General features: G+C 37.2%; 1 protein-coding gene across 2 annotated transcripts in view; it reads left to right on the top strand.

Annotated features, from left to right (window-relative positions):
• b4galt2 (UDP-Gal:betaGlcNAc beta 1,4- galactosyltransferase, polypeptide 2) overlaps positions 1 to 17169 on the top strand; it is a 104988-nt gene that overhangs the window by 75538 nt on the left and 12281 nt on the right. For both annotated transcript variants that reach the window (XR_013797689.1, XM_079613299.1), the window contains 2 exons: positions 6036 to 6223; positions 9377 to 9499. Coding sequence is in view for 1 of the 2 variants with exons in the window: in XM_079613299.1 (XP_079469425.1) it covers positions 6036 to 6223; positions 9377 to 9499 (311 nt within the window). In the remaining variant the exon portion in view is untranslated. The remainder of the gene's footprint in view (positions 1 to 6035; positions 6224 to 9376; positions 9500 to 17169) is intronic.

Raw genomic sequence — 17169 nt, 5'->3', positions numbered from 1 at the left:
CCTTTCTTCTGAGCTTCCATAGCCACTATTTCATTACCGTAAATTAGTTTGCCTGTCCGGTCGCCAGCGCTGCCTCATCCTCGGGCTCAGAGCTTCTCATCCAGCCATTGATAAGACATGAACGTATGTCTGAAGCATGGTTTTAATTAACCCCTGCTCATTGTACAGAAGTTGTCAGGTAGCAGCGAGGAACAGTAATGAGGCAACACTTTCCTAAATCAAAGCAACTTCCAAAACAAGCTAAGTGTAATAGCAAAACTTCCAGCAGTGCGCTAGCAGCGATCTCTGCCCCGGCACAGTTGTTCAACAGCGAGAAACGTCAGGCGCTGTTTCTGAGCTTAATGCTTGACAGCGTTTCTGTGGAGAGCTGTTATTTCCTGTGAGTATTTTAGAAATAGTACAGACTACACAAACCATTTCTAGCGAGCGGGAAAAAAATAGGTCACAACAAGAGAGCCTGTCAAAACGTAGCGCGAATAAAACACTCACTGAAAGTGGTCTGTTGACTTTAGCATGCTTGTGCAACATATGGTGTCCTCATTTAGGTGAGATAGAGTTTGTGGGAATGGTGTGGCATAGCGGTTGTTCATCCGGACTGGTTAACTGGAATCCGCATGGAGTGATCTGTGATCAAGACACTGATGCTCAGGTTGCTGCAGGGGGGTTGTCTCATTAGTGTACTTTGAGTCACTTTGGATGAAGGCCTCAGCTAAATTAATACTTTCTTATCTTTCAATTCTACAGGATTTTTCAGTTTACTCGCATTTTATAAAAAAGAAACCAGAGCTCAAGTGTAAAAATGTCCCAGTAGCCATACCAGTTGTCAAAATTGTACTGTAGCTTGTCAGACTTAAAGATAGGGCCAGATTTACTAACAGCTTGTGCAAAACCCTCTTTTGGCATAAAAAAAACTGCTGTCAGGATTTTCTAATGACACGCAGCAAGGAAAAATTAGCGCGGAAAAGATGTGGACCCAGTTATTTTTTTGTGGCTGACCATATTGCATATGCATTTGTATGAGTTTCTCTTTCTGATGCAAAATTTATGGAGGAGAGTATTTAAATATTTTTATTATTATTATTATTTTGTATTCAGAATTATTATTATTGATTATTTGCATTGTTATTATTAATTATGTATAACATTCATACTGTGCATTTTTTTTATTATTGTACTTTAATGATTGTTAGATTTAATGATTGCAATTGACCGTTCGCAAAGACACTGACAACGCGCTGACAGACAGGACAGACCCAGGTTACTTTTCGGTTACTTTTGATATTAAACATTAAACAAAGTCTCACCTTTCAAATGTGGACATTTTTAAAAAGAAATTTTAACAATAAATACCGTTTTGTGGCTCTTTAATGTGTCGTGACAGATCGCTGTAGAGCATCAGTTAAAGCTGCTCGTGAACCAATCATCTCTTCCTTCTAGTTCATTTATAGCATCAAATAAACATGAACATAAGAAGGAATGTTGTTTTATCTGCGGAAAGGCGTCAGTACACTCCGTTTTTCAAGTTAAAATCCTCCCATGTTAATCTACGAACTCTCCTGACTGCTTTGTCGGACAAAATGGCGGATGGCGAAGTATGATTGGTCAGATCACCTGTCAATCAAGCTCCCTGCGAAGGGTCAAGTGGCAGAATGCAGAAACAAAATATAAAAATTATTGAAATGAAATATAAAAAGCAATTATTTGATCATTATTGTTATTATTATTATTATGATTATCATCGTTGTTTATGGCAACACATTTATTTAAATGTGATATAAAAAGGTATATATATATATATATATATATATATATATATATATATATATATATATATAATGTATATGTATATGTATATAGGCAAGTTAAAGTTAAAGCAAGGCAAGTTCAAATTTAGCCAAAACAAATCCTTACTGTTGAGCTCCGGAGGCTTCCTTTTTCTCCTCTCAGTCCTCTCACTCTATCTCTCACGCACACTTCCCCTGTAACTCAGATTGATCCGGCTCACTCCTGATTTTTTTTCTTCTCTAGTCTTCAGCTCTGGCATCGATAGCATGCTGGATGATATGGTCAGCCTGCTGGGGACTGATAATGCAGGCTCACACACACACACACACACACACACACACACACACACACACACACACACACACACACACCTGCACAAGAAAATGCACAATGCAATCTCTCCGGATGAGCCCTGGTCCTAATCTGTCTCCATAGCAACAGGGTCCGGGTAGGATTCCCCGGTTGGCCTTGAGTGTGCCGCTATAGGAATCCTGCCTCATGACTTAGAGCGAGCAAGGGATTGTGATTAGCTATCAGTGTGATCATCAGATAAAAAAATACAGCTAATTGCTTCTCAGAGAGCAAGTATTGAGCAACTGACATGGTTACGATAAGCTTATAGAAGAAGGAGACTCTAGCTGGAGGCCGATGTGACTCTCAGACCTCAAGCTGAGTGGTTTAAGTCTTGGTTAAGAAACGGAGTCGGTCGTACTTCTCAGTGTGGCGCTGATGGAAAGAGGGAGGCTGTTTTATTTACTGAGCCCGAGCTGAGAATGAGTTTCCTCTGACTGCAATTAAACAACCTTCAGTGGGGATGCATTTCAGTTTGCATTACAGCTTTACCATCACAGAATAACATTTTATATATACACTTTAAAATAGTGAAAATAGTTATTTTAAATTATAATAATATTTCACTATATTACTGTTTTTACTGTATTTTAGCATAAGAGATGTTCAAAAACATTACACAGATCTTATATATGTAAGCAATAAGGTACGAGAGACTGCGCTGTATCGTGAATAAGTCACGGCTGAAGGGCGTTGATAGGCACGACAACTGGATTAAATTAGTCTGTCACCAATTATGATAGTAATTGGCAGAAGTATCGTTTACTCTAATTATTACCATCAATACATGTAATCATTGATTGATCATTGGTGTCTCTTTCTAATTTATCAAAACAGAAAATCTATAGTGCTGGGCAACAATTAATCGCGATTAATCGCACTCAAAATAAACAACAACAACAACATTTATTTATAAAGCACATTTAAACACAATATACATTGATCCACAGTGCTGTACATAGTGCAAAGAAGGTCTACACTATAAAAAAGAACAATTACAGGTTTCCAAAAGCTAAAGAATAAAAATGCGTTTTTAGAGTAGATTTAAAATTGTCCAATGAAGGAGCAGTTTTTGTTCATGCATGTATTTATATTTATATATAATTATGTATAAATTTACAGTATATACATGCACATTTCTTAAATATAGACAATTATGTTTGTATTTATATATATATATATATATATATAATACCGGTAATAGGATAAAATAACCAGTGTTGTATAAAGTGTACAATCGTCATACTCAAGTATTTTTTTTATGAACAACTTTTAACTTTTACTCGAGTCAATTTCCAAAACGGTATCTGTACTTTTACTTAAGTAAAAGCATTAAAGTAACTGATATTAAAAGTACTTACTGTACAGTAAGGTACATTTTATAAATAATGGCACAGGTGATTGTAATGATGGCAACCTACTGAGATTCTGTGTTCGGGTGTGTAAGAGTATGTCACACACACACACACACACACACAGGAGTAATGATACAATTTAAAACATTAAAATAGAAAGTGAAATCCTATCATCATTTACATGTTGAGAAAACATGAGAGTATAAGTAAATAACATAATTTTTTGGGTAAACTGCCCCTTTAACTCAAGAACTGAACAATTAAATTAGTGTCCTACTACAAATGCACATATGATCCACAATACAACAAATAAAGCAAACTATCTAAACATAAAACTACAGTGAGATGAATTAATTCGTTTAGACTATACGCATTTGGAAAGATGCAGGACAATGGAAAAAAAGCAGGCGCATCGGTTAAAGATGTCCATCTACGCATGTAGAAGAACAAGCTTTTCATCTTTTTCATCGCTACCACCGGCGGGAGAGTTCGGTCGCATATTGCACGCAATTACAATTTCAAAATGTTTACTTAAGCCTAAAACACAGAAGAAAACTTACATGAATATATAGCGTCTTCAATTTAGACGTTATATATTGCTCGGTGTGCTTGTGCTTCTCAAGATTTATATTTGTGATTTGCGAAATTAATCATTCACACCTCTTCACGAACCAGTTTGACAAATTCAAAGGAACCAAACTGATCAAAATATTCATTTGCGGACTGGATATTTCAGAAAGGATTGCTTTGCACTTTGCAGCTGCAAATAACGAAAGGGTCTGGACAAATGTATCGGAGGAAAAGTAAAAATTTTCTCTTTAATATGTAGTAAAGTAGAAGTCAACAAAAATATTTATATTTGCGCAAAATCAAAAACTGTATTTAATACAGTAAGAAAGTATTTGTACTTCATTAGGCTACTATACACCACTGAATATAACACTCCCCGGATGAGCCATTGTCCCTGTTGAGGTTAATGACTTAGAACAGGTGCAAGTGGGCTAATGAGGGGAAGGTACTACACCTGTCTCATAATCAACCCTACTTCATGGCGTGTTGGAACCATGCAAATCGAGCCAAACACCTCACAGCTGAAACTTTACAATGATTGCTTAGCTCCGACGATCCTTTTTCGGAAAAATAATTACACTTTTTTTTTTGTTTCAAAACCATCTGTTCATGATGTCCACACATCCTCCGTCTTGGAGCTGGTTTCTTGGATGAGAAATACTAAGTCGTGAGCATGTCCTTAATATAAATCTGTCGTTTTTAGCGAGGTGTGTTAATACCAGACATCTACTGCTGTGTTTTCCTGATCTGCCTGCCACCTCACAAGAAATAAATCTTAATAAACTAGTAAAAATGATTCCAGTAATGTTTAATGAGCACCCTTGCTGGTGAAAAGAAGAAGAAGCTATTTTACATCTCTTAAAGATATTGCCTTATCTGCACCCCTCACTCTTTCTCCATTTATCTCTGGTATATTGAAGTTTCTTTCTCCTCTAGGCCTCTGAGAGAATTAAAGTTAGGATAAATATTGATAGAAGCTAGAAGTCACTTAGTATCAAGTTCTTTTCCTTACTTTTTTAGCATCAGCGTCGTGAAATGAGATTTCACTTGCTAAAGCTTTGCTCGAGAAGTGCTTCTGTTCGCATCCAATGCCGTTCATCACTGTTTACAGCCGCTGTTGTTCAGTGAATGCAACACTTCAAAGGCTCACATACTGTACTATGCATTGATATTGCTTTTGTTGTGCAGATCCAGCATTGTGCTGAAAAGGCAGTAGATTTGTGGCAGTAGTTCACACCTTTGGATTATTAGGCCAAATCTCAGGTATTACAGGATTACATGGGATTATTGTCACACTGGATTATTAGTTCAGACACCACATGGTGTTGTGATGTTGCATGGCCTCCCATTCAGTGTATGTATAGACTTTTATTGCACCAAATTAGATGTATTTTTATTTTTATTTTAAATCATTTTAAGTCCCAAGTTTGAGTTCCACTGTGTAGTGTGCTGAATGCTTATTTTAATGAAATGTGCAAGCTCTGTCTCAGAGTAAAATATTAAAGTTACAGTGCAAATGGTAACACTTTTCAATAAGGTCTCATTTGTTAACGTGTTACTGTATTTGTTCATCTTTGTTAATGTTAGTTAATACAAATACATTGTAATTCATGTTAGTTCATGGTGCATTAACTAATGTTAACAAATACAACCTTTGATTTCAATAATATATTGGCATATATTGAAATAAACATGAACTAAGATTAATGAATGCTGTAGAATTATTGTTAATTCTTAGTTCACGTTAACAAAAGTCGTTAACTAATTTGTGAAGTGTTTATTGGTAAATATATACATTTATAATAGCATATTTAAATAAATAAATTATAGCCTATGTTTATTTTTCATTCTTATTATCTTTATGTAAAGTGAGATAAAAATTCACAATAAAGAGTTTCAGGGTTTTCCCCCCCCCCCCATCCTTATAGCAATTGACCTGTTATTTATTTATGTGTTTTTTCTGTTTGGTTTCAGCTTGGTGAGGAAACCTTTAATCGGGCCAAGCTGCTTAATGTTGGCTACACGGAGGCTCTGAAAGACGCAGAATACGACTGCTTCATTTTCAGTGATGTGGACCTGATCCCTATGGACGACCGGAACCTCTACCACTGTTACGACCAGCCCCGTCACTTCGCCATTGCCATGGACAAATTCGGCTTCAGGTAACATATTTAATATTGAGGGAACCACAAAGAGCAGGAATCCCTTAACACACTGTATATGATACATACTTTTATCTCACTTTTATACATAAATAATCAGAACTCTAATATAAAGCCTGGAAATGCAATAAAATAAAATAAAATCAGTGGCATGTTTTATATGAATTTAATATCCTTGTAGAATTGTGGCTTTGCCTGAGTTTATTACAAATATGCTGGGCTGCATTTGTTGCTATTTACATACATATTAATAGACGCCATGTCTGTATTTGTCTTTGTTTCTTTGCAGAGAACAGAGTCAGTTAATCAAACAGCCAAAGCTTGAGGGCTGTCTGTCAAAGCCTGTGCTTCTGATGATTAATTGCTTTTTTTCCCACTAGGGAAGATATATGTCTTATGACGCTTTGTCATCTTGAGAATGCAGCTGAATTATTCTGTATCAAAAGTTCATTTGTCAGGTGCTGTGGCAGTCTAGACAGACCTGGAGCTTTCACAAGCATGTGTATTCATTTTTCAAGGCAGACAATTATTTAGCTGAGACAGAGCAGTTCTCTTTAAATGTAATAGCTGGAGATATTAAAACACTGGTGAAGGTTCTCCGTATTATGTTTTTTTTTTATATTGTCGAACTTGAAATTAATTTTGTCGGCAAGAAGACACGTTGTCCTTTGCTCCATGGTGTTTAATTTCCTGTCTTTGTGTGAGGGGCTGAAAGGGCCAAGACAATCTTAACTCTGTGCCTTCCTTTGCCATCCTCTGGGAATTCACTTGCATTCACACAAAGGGAACGCCTCTATGTTAAAATGTAAGCAGTGAAGTTAGACCAGTTAGTCCAATAACTAGTTACCAATCAGTTGAATTGATATGTGTAACACATTTAATGATATTTACTTTAAAAAGTAGTTGCCACCAAACAACCAAATAATAATTATATGATTATAATATATTTGTATGTTTTTAATTGGTTGTGTATTATTGTATACATTATTTTTTTTATCAGTTTGTTTATTGGTGCAGTTACTGCATTTTGCTTTTGTATGGCAATAAAATCAACCTGTTTATTGACTGCCTTAGAAGCATCAATGGCCATTGATAAAAAAAATGATGCATCTCATTCACTAAGCGTTTGTACGCACAAATTTGTGAGTGAAATGTGCGTACGGGCGGTTTTAAGAACAAATCACGATTCACCAAAATGAAATAGTAATAAAATGTATTCGTTATTTGCGAAAAAAATATAGGAACAACTGAAACCACACGTACGCAAAAAGCACTTACTCTGTACGGACTTATAGTCGTGTTAGGATGAAATATAACTTCTGAACACGATTATAATTATATTGAAGTATGTTGCATTAATTGTATTATATAATCCACATATAAAATCATATAGCTTAGAGGTCTGTAATCTGGGTCTGTATAAAAGGTGTTTATTGTGAGAAGTGCTCAAAGATCGGGCGAGAGTGTGTCTGCAAACAGCCGCAAGTTTGACGAGAGTGATGAAAGGCCGCAAAGAAAGCACATGTGGAAAGCCCTTATATGGACATGGTTTGGGCGTGTTTTATGCAAATGACTAACCTCGTGCACGTGCATTTAGAATACTCCGAATTCACTAATCAGAACGATGTTAAGAACAAATTCATGTGCGTACGAACGTGTTGTGAATTAGGCGGAGATTTTTCGTGAGAAACTCTCCTGTGTGTACAAATCTGAAATAATCCACGCAATTATTAGTGAATGAGACCCAATGTTTTCCTTCATTTTTATTCGGAGCCACGTTTCACCAAAGCTCTGTCTCAGCAGTTAACAAAACTGCAGTACCTGCTTAGTGTTGTGGCAAAATTTGAACTTGGTTTTTATTTCTCTGCGGACAGCCAGACAATATGTTACTAAACAAATGCCACTGACCTGCTCCGAGCCGTCAACTGTCAGTGGGATAGTAATTCCGTTTTCTCTGTGAGTGATTCACACTATTGGTTTGTGTCTCCAGTCTGAGGAGGCCTTAACGTTGCTGTATTTAATAAGTGGGGCACCTTTAGAGAATTGCACGCTCTCAGACCATGAGCGTGTGAAGAAACTTCAGCCATACTGTTTCTGTGAAGACTGCTGCTGTAGCAGATGGCCTCATTAATTTTAGCTTGTTGTCTTTTAACGCGAGGTTGCTGCGTGCACAAGCAAGTGTTGGTGTGTGTGTGCGCGCGTGCCTGTAGGTTCTTGCTTCTCTTTCTCCCTTATGTCGCACATTTGTTTGCGTAGGTGGATGTGGTTGCTGTGATTGGTACACATTGCAGTAGCCCAAGGCGAACCCCAGGCGGATACCCATGATGCACCTGCCAGCCCATAACCCAGTGGGCCTCTTAAAAGAGAAGACATGGAGACAATGTTTTCAACCACTTAATGCTTTTCCAGACTATATTCATCCAGTAAAGCATTTCTTTGAAGGCTTCGAACACTTGCTTGAAATATAAATCTGTGGTTTCATAGAGCTCTGTGGTTTAAAGGTCAAAACATGACTTAGTTCTGAGAACCACCAATGCCTTTTAATTCATCCTTTTTGAATCGCAATGGAGTATGTATATTTATATCAGCCTTTAATCCTGTAGACGATGATTCCTTTGATAATTCTCATCTGACAGTGGCCTCTTGCACCGTGAGCTGTATTCCTACAAGCGGAGACGGATTCTACAGTTTATGGCGCACTTAAGCTTTTACAGGGCCTTCTTAGAGTTGTGTAGCTTAACTGACAGGCCTGAGGGGTGGCAGCCAGGAGAGAAGTGATGAAAGACAGTTGAAAGAAGGATCAGATATCATTTTGAAAATGTTGAATCCCCTGTGGGAGGACTCAGTGGCTCTCTAGAATCACTCATACAAGATGCAATTTTGTCAAATGCGAATGCTTCGGTAGGCTGACTAAAGGGCTCAGTTCAGAGCACTGAACCTACAGAACGATGTTTCCACTCTAGACTTGTATCAAAAATCAAATCTAATGGGAATCCAAAGCCTTTAACCATACATTCCAGACAAGAATAGACCATTTGAGGTAGTCATTAGAGGCGGAAGTGTTATTGATGATAATAGGGTCTTGCGCTCTCAGATTTAATGATTAAATGTGTATCAACTGAATAAATGACTGTGGTCTGTTCCTTCTTGCAGACTGCCCTATGCAGGGTACTTTGGAGGGGTGTCCGGCCTTAGCAGAAAACAGTTCCTCAAAATCAATGGCTTCCCAAATGAATACTGGGGCTGGGGAGGTGAAGATGATGACATATACAACAGGTAAGTCCATAAATATGCCATCTTTCTCTTTTATAAGTGCCTTAGCCCTGGTCCCACGATAAAACTAAAGTAATGTCAGATCTTTTCTCCTGGTTTTGGGATGTCATTTTGTTTTGAGGTCTGGTAGACAGTGTTTGAAATGTTCTAGACAGGCTTTTAAAAAGTCATGAGTAAGCCTGCGTCATCAGAAACAGTCTCTTTTTCGCTGAACAGTGTTCTTGCGCTGTTTCTAGTTTTTTTTTTTCCTCTGGGTTATGCAGCTCTGCAGGGAGCAGCTATATATTCTCGCCGCTCACAAATCTACACCATGTCCAGATAGAAACGTGTGAATAGATGATGCTCTGCTGCCTGATGCCTGTCTCTCCAGATAATGAATAGCTGCGTGTTCTCTAGCTATCATTTTTCCCCGCTCAGGTGATGAGAGAGCAAAACCTGCAGTATATCAGGGCACACACGCTCTTGCAACGGCGATAACACTCGTGGAGAAATGTCCCATATGTCACTCTTTTCAGTTGTTTGGAGTTGCATTGATAGTATATGGCGGAAACTGGATGGTGTGATAAAGCACACCATTATCTTTTTCTGCCTTTGCCAACTGCTTCTGTGACACAATAAGATAGATTATATAAGTAAAAATAAGCATTATAGCTTGATATAAACAAGCAAGAGCTTCCCCTGAGATCTCCTCCTGAACTGAGCTTTTTTTATTGAGAGAATATAAAAAACTCAATGTTGTTTTCAAGGAGTTTATTTTTGTGGCTCTTATTATATATATATTTCATGAATATGTATTATCTGTTGATCTTTTTGGACTTTCTTACTGCTCATTTTATGTTTTAGTTGTGTTGAAATTAGCACTTTTACCAGGACAACTAATTAAAAATGTATAAATTTAAATTTCTGTTTCATTTGATGTTGATACAATATTTAAACACCCTACCCTTCAAAAGTTTGAGGTCAGTAAGATTTGTTTAATGTTTCAAAGGAAGTCTCTTATGCTCAACAAGGATGCATTTATTTGATCAAAAATACTGTAAAACAGTAATATTGTGAGGTATTATTACAATTAAAAATAACTGATTCATATTTTAATGTTTTAAAATTGTATCATTACTCCAGTCGTGTGTGCGTGCGTGCGGGGGGAAAAAAAATCAGGATTCTATGATGAATAGAATGTTCAAAAGAACAGCATTTTTTTAAAATAGAAAACTTTTTATATTATAAATGTGTGCCTTCACTTTTAATGCTCCTTACTAAATATAACTAGTATCAATTATTTAGAAAAAAAAAATATTCCAAACTTTTGAACGGTAGTGTAAATATTGAACATGTACACACTTATCCATGTCTATGAACTTATTGCATTATACGTTAGAAGCCTTAAGTGGCCATGCATGAATTTTTTATTCTTGTTGTCTAGAGATCTCAACAAAACAAAAGTTGTTTTCTTGTGATCTCAGAGTGTATCTACAACAATAAAGTTATAGCCGCCTTCTCGAAAGCGAATTAATCACAAATTAGCTCATCCATAATGCAGTCAATGCCAAGAAAAAAATGGGGAGAAAAAAACAATAGAAAACAACTTTTAAGTCAAGATCTCGAGAAAACAACTTTTGAGATCATTGGAATGAGATCATGTCCAAATCATGAGAAAATTAATTTCACGACAAAGCAAGATCAAAAACGAAGTGACTTTTAATTGAAAGAAATACAGCACACATTTAAAGCAAACCATTTGATTAAAATAATTTTATACAATTTAAATGATCAAATACAGATGACTTTACACACACCCTAAAATAGCTTGGGACCAGTAACTGTAAAAATGCTTCTGAGAAATGTAGTTCTATCAAACACTTTTTGAAGCTACTGTGAATTGATATACAGCTTTGATATATTACTGAAGGATGAATGTGTGCTGTTTCACAGAAAGGGTGGCGATATAGTCAGCTGTGAGCAGTCCTTTAAAGATAAGATGTAAGAGTGAATGGCTTGTGGACCCAGATGTGTGTTCTGCTCCGAATTCCTTGTCTGACTGGTGGAGAGACACGCACACACTCAGACGCTCGTCCATTTAGGTCCTCTGGGTGGAGGTTTACTCAAACATACTGTCACTTCTCTGGAACCAGTTTGCTTGGGCTCCAGGGACTCCCAGTTCCTGTCAGAACAACTTTCTCTCTTCCCACATATTTGAAGTTCACCAGTCTGACAGTGTGAGCCCAAGTGCCAATGAACATCCTCCTCTCTAAGCTCGAAATTCTGCAGCCCAGCTTCTTCAAATCTGTCAGTCTGTGCGGACGTGCCCCTCTGCCATTGTTGCTTTAGAAGAGGCATTTGTTTGTTGCTGGACCGTCTCTGTGGACTGGGATTTTAGTTTATTTTTTGAGAAGGCAGCTGGCTTTAGTGTTCAGAAATCCTTGTTTCTTGCTGTAGCTGATCCTGCAGTATACAGTTGATTCATTAGTGTCTTTTCTAGCCGTAAGGAAGAACTGGTGGCAGGCCTGATCAAAGATGCCACACTGAAATGGAGTAGGAAAGGTCAGCCACCATTGGCAAGAAGCTACTGCAGCCATTTCTGCCCTTGGTTTTTTGATTTAATGTATATGACGGGGTTGGAGGGGTAATTTTGCAGCTGCACTGAAACTGTTAACTTTTACACAGTTTTTGCTATGGTCATAGTTTTTGTCTTTTGTTGAAAATATTTTAAGTTCAGTAAATATTTTTGCCATGTCATACTCATTCATTTTAGCCAATTTCACTCTGATTATAATGGCTTTTTAAAATTATTAACAAACATATATTATTTATTGATTTAAACATCTACATTTTATACATTCAATAGATTCATCATACAAAAATACAGTAACCGAAATGTAGTAAACACTAAATGGTATTATTGTGAAATATTATTACAATCTATAATAACTTTTCTATTTTAATATATGTTTAATGTAATTTATTCCTGTGGTGGCAAAGCTGAATTTTCAGCATCTTTACTCCAGTCTTAAGTGTCACATGATCCTTCAGAAATCATTCTAATTTGAATCATTCTGATTTGGTGCTCATGAAACATTTTATTATCTATGTTGAAATCGTGATGGGTTTTTTTTAGGACACTTTGATTAATGGAGCAAAAGAACAGCATTTATTTGAAATATAATTTTTTTGTAACCAAGTAAAAGTCTTAAGGTAATTTTTTATCTATTTAATGTTCTTGCTGAATAAAATTTGTATTGATTAAAGTTCCCCTATTATGCGGTTTTCAAGTTTTCTAATGTTGTTGTGGAGTCTCCTACAAAAAATGTACTCACAAACTAGTCCAGGCAGGGGTCAAAACCAAAGAAGCAATCCAAACATAAAACAGTACAAAACAGGGAACAGAAGTGGCGTGATAATAGACAAGGACTCCGTGACAAACACTGAAACAACCAGGGATATACACACAGACCTAACCATAAAACAGGGAACAGAAGTGGCGTGATAATAGACAAGGACTCCGTGACAAACACTGAAACAACCAGGGATATATACACACAGACCTAACCATGAAACAGGGAACAGCTGGGAACAATGATGCCGGGACACAGCTGAGTGCAAAGAACAGTGATTGGTACAGACAAGGATTGTGGGGAATGCCGTTCATAATGTGGATGACACCGTGGGGAAGAGGACCTCTAGTGGACACCAGAAATACACAAACCAGACACTGTGACAAATGTTTCGTCTTGACGTCACAACGAAACGGCTTATGACTTGTTTGAAAAATGATTCGAAAAGTAAGAGTCGACACTTACTTTTGAAAGACAATAACTTTATATACGGTGCACTTTCAGATTTAAAACTTTGCAGGATGTTTTCATTCACTTAGAGCTATGTTACACGCTACATGAAAAGGCATTTTCAAAAATCTATAATAGGGGCCCTTTAAAAAAATATATCTTACCAAACCAAACGCTTTATTTATTCATTGGCTGTGTTTTGGTGTCCTTTTTCAGTATTTATATTTATGATCAATATCTGGACGGCAGCCATGCTATCAAACTCCAGATATGGACAATCCCTTATAATTGTCGTCAAGCAGTATTTAATCTTACGGCAGCTTTATAATGTTCTTTTTAAAATAATAAGTCACCAGAAGAGGCATTACAAACTTCTTAATGGATAGAGCAGCCACTATCGTGCTCTTCAAGCTGGACAGAAGGTTATGGCTGCATGCATTCGTAGAGTGAAGTCATTGTGGATAGAAATAGCCCAAAGGGATGTGTGTGAGGGAGGATAGTGGACTCAGATGACTGTGTCTTGGCCTCATGCACAGCAAATGTTCCGTCACACTGGCTTGAAACAAAAAGCGAAGTTAAAAAAAGCCTTTGGAGAGTTTTGCTCTCCCCTCTAGCCATGTGGACAGAGAAACAGCCCATCATTCTTTCTTTGATTTTCAACATCTGTGTAGTTGGAGAGGATGGAAGCCCTGGAGGGACATTTCCCTTACAGTGCAGCAAGGAGAAGGCAGTAGACAGGTGTGCTCCACTGTGGATTTTAAGTTGAAATTTAATAGTTATGAACAACTCTTGGGAAGACTGGACCTAAACGAACAGTCTATTTTTGACGCCGTTCAACAATCCCAGTCCCATTCTGAGTTTGTGTGCAACTCCATGGGCATGTAGAGATACACAACAAGTTTCAAGTATGATGAAACCAAAAGAATAAAGGAAAGCAATTTGTATGTTTTATAAAAATAAAATAAAAAGTTGCAATTGTTTAAATGTTTAAATAATACAGTAATCAGTACAATACTGTTTTATTCCAAACAGTTTGAGGAAAAAACTGAGAGTGAAGGGTAGTGTGTTTGGGGAGGGTTGCAATGGAAGAAGAAAGCCAGACAAGGTCAGTCATTCTGCCATATTGTATATGACCACTCCTCTATCCCTCCCTTTCTCTTTTACTAGTTCCCTCTCTTTCCTCACCCTCTGTCTGTCTGTCTCACTCCCTATATCTCTGACCTATCTTTTATTCCTGCTCCTTTCCCATTTCTACTCTGCCAGCAAGACATGAAGTAATAGTAATGGTTCCATTTCCCCTCCACTCCGAGGGTCTAATGCAATTAAACGAACTGCAGGGAGAAAGAAAGAAAGGACATCTAGAACAATTCTCAGTTAATTCAATCAAGGAAAAACAGATCTCCAGTCAACACTATTCATTATTACATCAGCATTCAGGCAAACATTACCTTAAATTAAAAACAGACTTTTTGGCTAATAGAGACACGGTAAGCTATTTCATCATCTATCACTATTATGGTACAATAATAGTAATGCTTGAGTTCTGGTATTTCTAGTGTTTCCTCACCTATTTTCCACTTTTGCTCTCTTCCTGCAGGTGTTTTGATGCGTTCTTTGCCTCTAAGGCTGAGGTTAATTTAGTAGCATTTTTTGTTTGTTACCAAAACAACAACAACAGTAACAAAAATGTCTATGCAGTGGCAAAGAAGTCACAAATCTTTAATATTTTCGACATGGATTTCTAAGGTCTTTATACGGCACAGCATTTTGCTTTTTCCCCAATCAGACGACTCTCAAAAGCGCGGCGGCCCCAGAGTAATCACAGCTGTCTCAGCCGAGCGTGAAAGGCCAGAGAGTTCAAGGAACACTGCTGCGAACGAATCGCCCAGTATGATATGAAAATGCTCGCCGAATATGTGCGTATAATATGCATAATAATGAACACAAATCCAGCATGGCTGTTTAGCCAAATTACTGCAGGTGTCCAGAACAGGAGCCAACCAAATGGTAATTACAAACATGGACACGGTTATCTGAGATTTTTTGTCATCTTTTTATGCCGCCTCCAAATACCTGGAACTGAACTGATTCCAGCCACAACTCAAATCAAAGCAGAAAATGTAAAACGTATAAGATAGTAGTAAATCTTGTTTTTTTCAGAACATATTTGGAATAGTTATTTTCACTTGTTTGGATGCATATTTTTTCTTGTTGTGTGTGCGCGCGTGCCTGCGTACGTGCATGCGTGCGTGCGTGCGTGCGTGCGCTTGATATATATATATGAAGACTTCTGAGTCTTATATGATATCTACATCTGAGATCTATATGAAGTGCCAAAAAATCTGAAATTTTCTTCTAGAATGTTCATTTTTATCAAGCTTGTATGTTTATGTTCAGTTATTTCACTTTAATGACTTTTCATTGCCATTAAAGTGAAATTACTGAACTTAAATATATGAGCTTGATTTATATATATATATATATATATATTTCTTGTTGTAGGTATGAACCTCAAAAAATGCAGCTAGAATTATTATTAAAGCATTATACTGGACAGCAAGACAAAAAACTGACTAAAATGAGTTATAAAAGTACTTTTCACATTGCCTAATTTTTCATGATTTTTAATAATATCTCGGCATGGTTTTGCTGTTTGAATCATAGAATCAGATAATATATAAGTCCTGGGTCTGACTTAATCACAAATATAACCACAAATAGCACATAAAATACACACTTCACCTTTAAAGACCCTTATAAAAACATTTATTTATATATTTTTATATATAAAGGTCCAGCACATCCCACAGATGCTCAATTGGGATTGATCTCTGGGGACTGTGGAGGTCAAGGCGACACCTTGAACTCTTTATCATGTTCCTCAAACCATTCCTGAACAATGTGTGCAGTGTGGTAGTAGAGTGCACTATCCTGCTGAGAGGAAGAGGCCACTTCCACCAGGGAACACATTGTCATGAAGGGGTGTACCTGGTCTGCAACAATGTTTAGGTGGCGTGTCAAATTTACGTCCGCATGAATGGTTTCCAGCAGAACATTGCCCAGAGCATCACACTCCCTCCACCGACTCATCGAGCCAGGTCCAGTTCTCACTTCACTTGTGACTGGTTATAAGGTTTTGGCTCATGTTAACACTTTGGTAGAATACCCTGTAAATCCGATTAATATATTATATGATAATACCATGGAATATGATAATCATTCAGTAATATAGCATATCAAAGCACCATCGCTCTACATAGTCCTTTTTTTCTAAGGTGAAGTATTTTGCATTGTCCATAATGGGCAGGTTTGTTTTACAGTTGATTTTAAATTTACAAAGAACTGGTTACAAACTACCAAATGAATTTGCATGCAAATGTGGTCACTGTCACGCATCAAGTTTCGTCCTCAGTGAGGTTTACAAATCCACTCTCTTATGCCGTCGTCTTTATTGTTTACATTGTCTTTTCTCTCATTATAATCTCAGGCCCTCAGAAATCTCCTTTCTGTTTCTGGGTCAAGAATATCCAGAGATTACCTTCAATCCTCCTAGCTACATTATTTATGACAAGGCTTGCTCTTGTATTATTAGGATGAGGTATATAAAAAAAATTAAATAAATCATCACACAGGAATAGGCATGCCCTTATTCTCCTCGGAAGGATTTCCATCTAATCATACACTTTAAGAAAGGCGTCATCCCTCAGAAATGCAACGCGCGGCTCAGAGCTCGAACGACACGATGCTCACATGACAAACATAAGATTTGCACTAATGCCAAGACCTGGAGCCAAGCAGGGAGATTAGAATGGTTGGATTGTTCAAGCAATCCTGAGTCGCTCTAAGCTGTAGTTACTCAAACAAATGGGATTGTACTTCAGGCTGGGTGTG

The sequence above is a fragment of the Phoxinus phoxinus genome (genome assembly GCF_949152265.1).
Source record: "Phoxinus phoxinus genome assembly, chromosome: 5".
NCBI lineage: Eukaryota > Metazoa > Chordata > Actinopteri > Cypriniformes > Leuciscidae > Phoxinus > Phoxinus phoxinus.
This window is presented reverse-complemented; position numbering and strand designations above follow the sequence as displayed.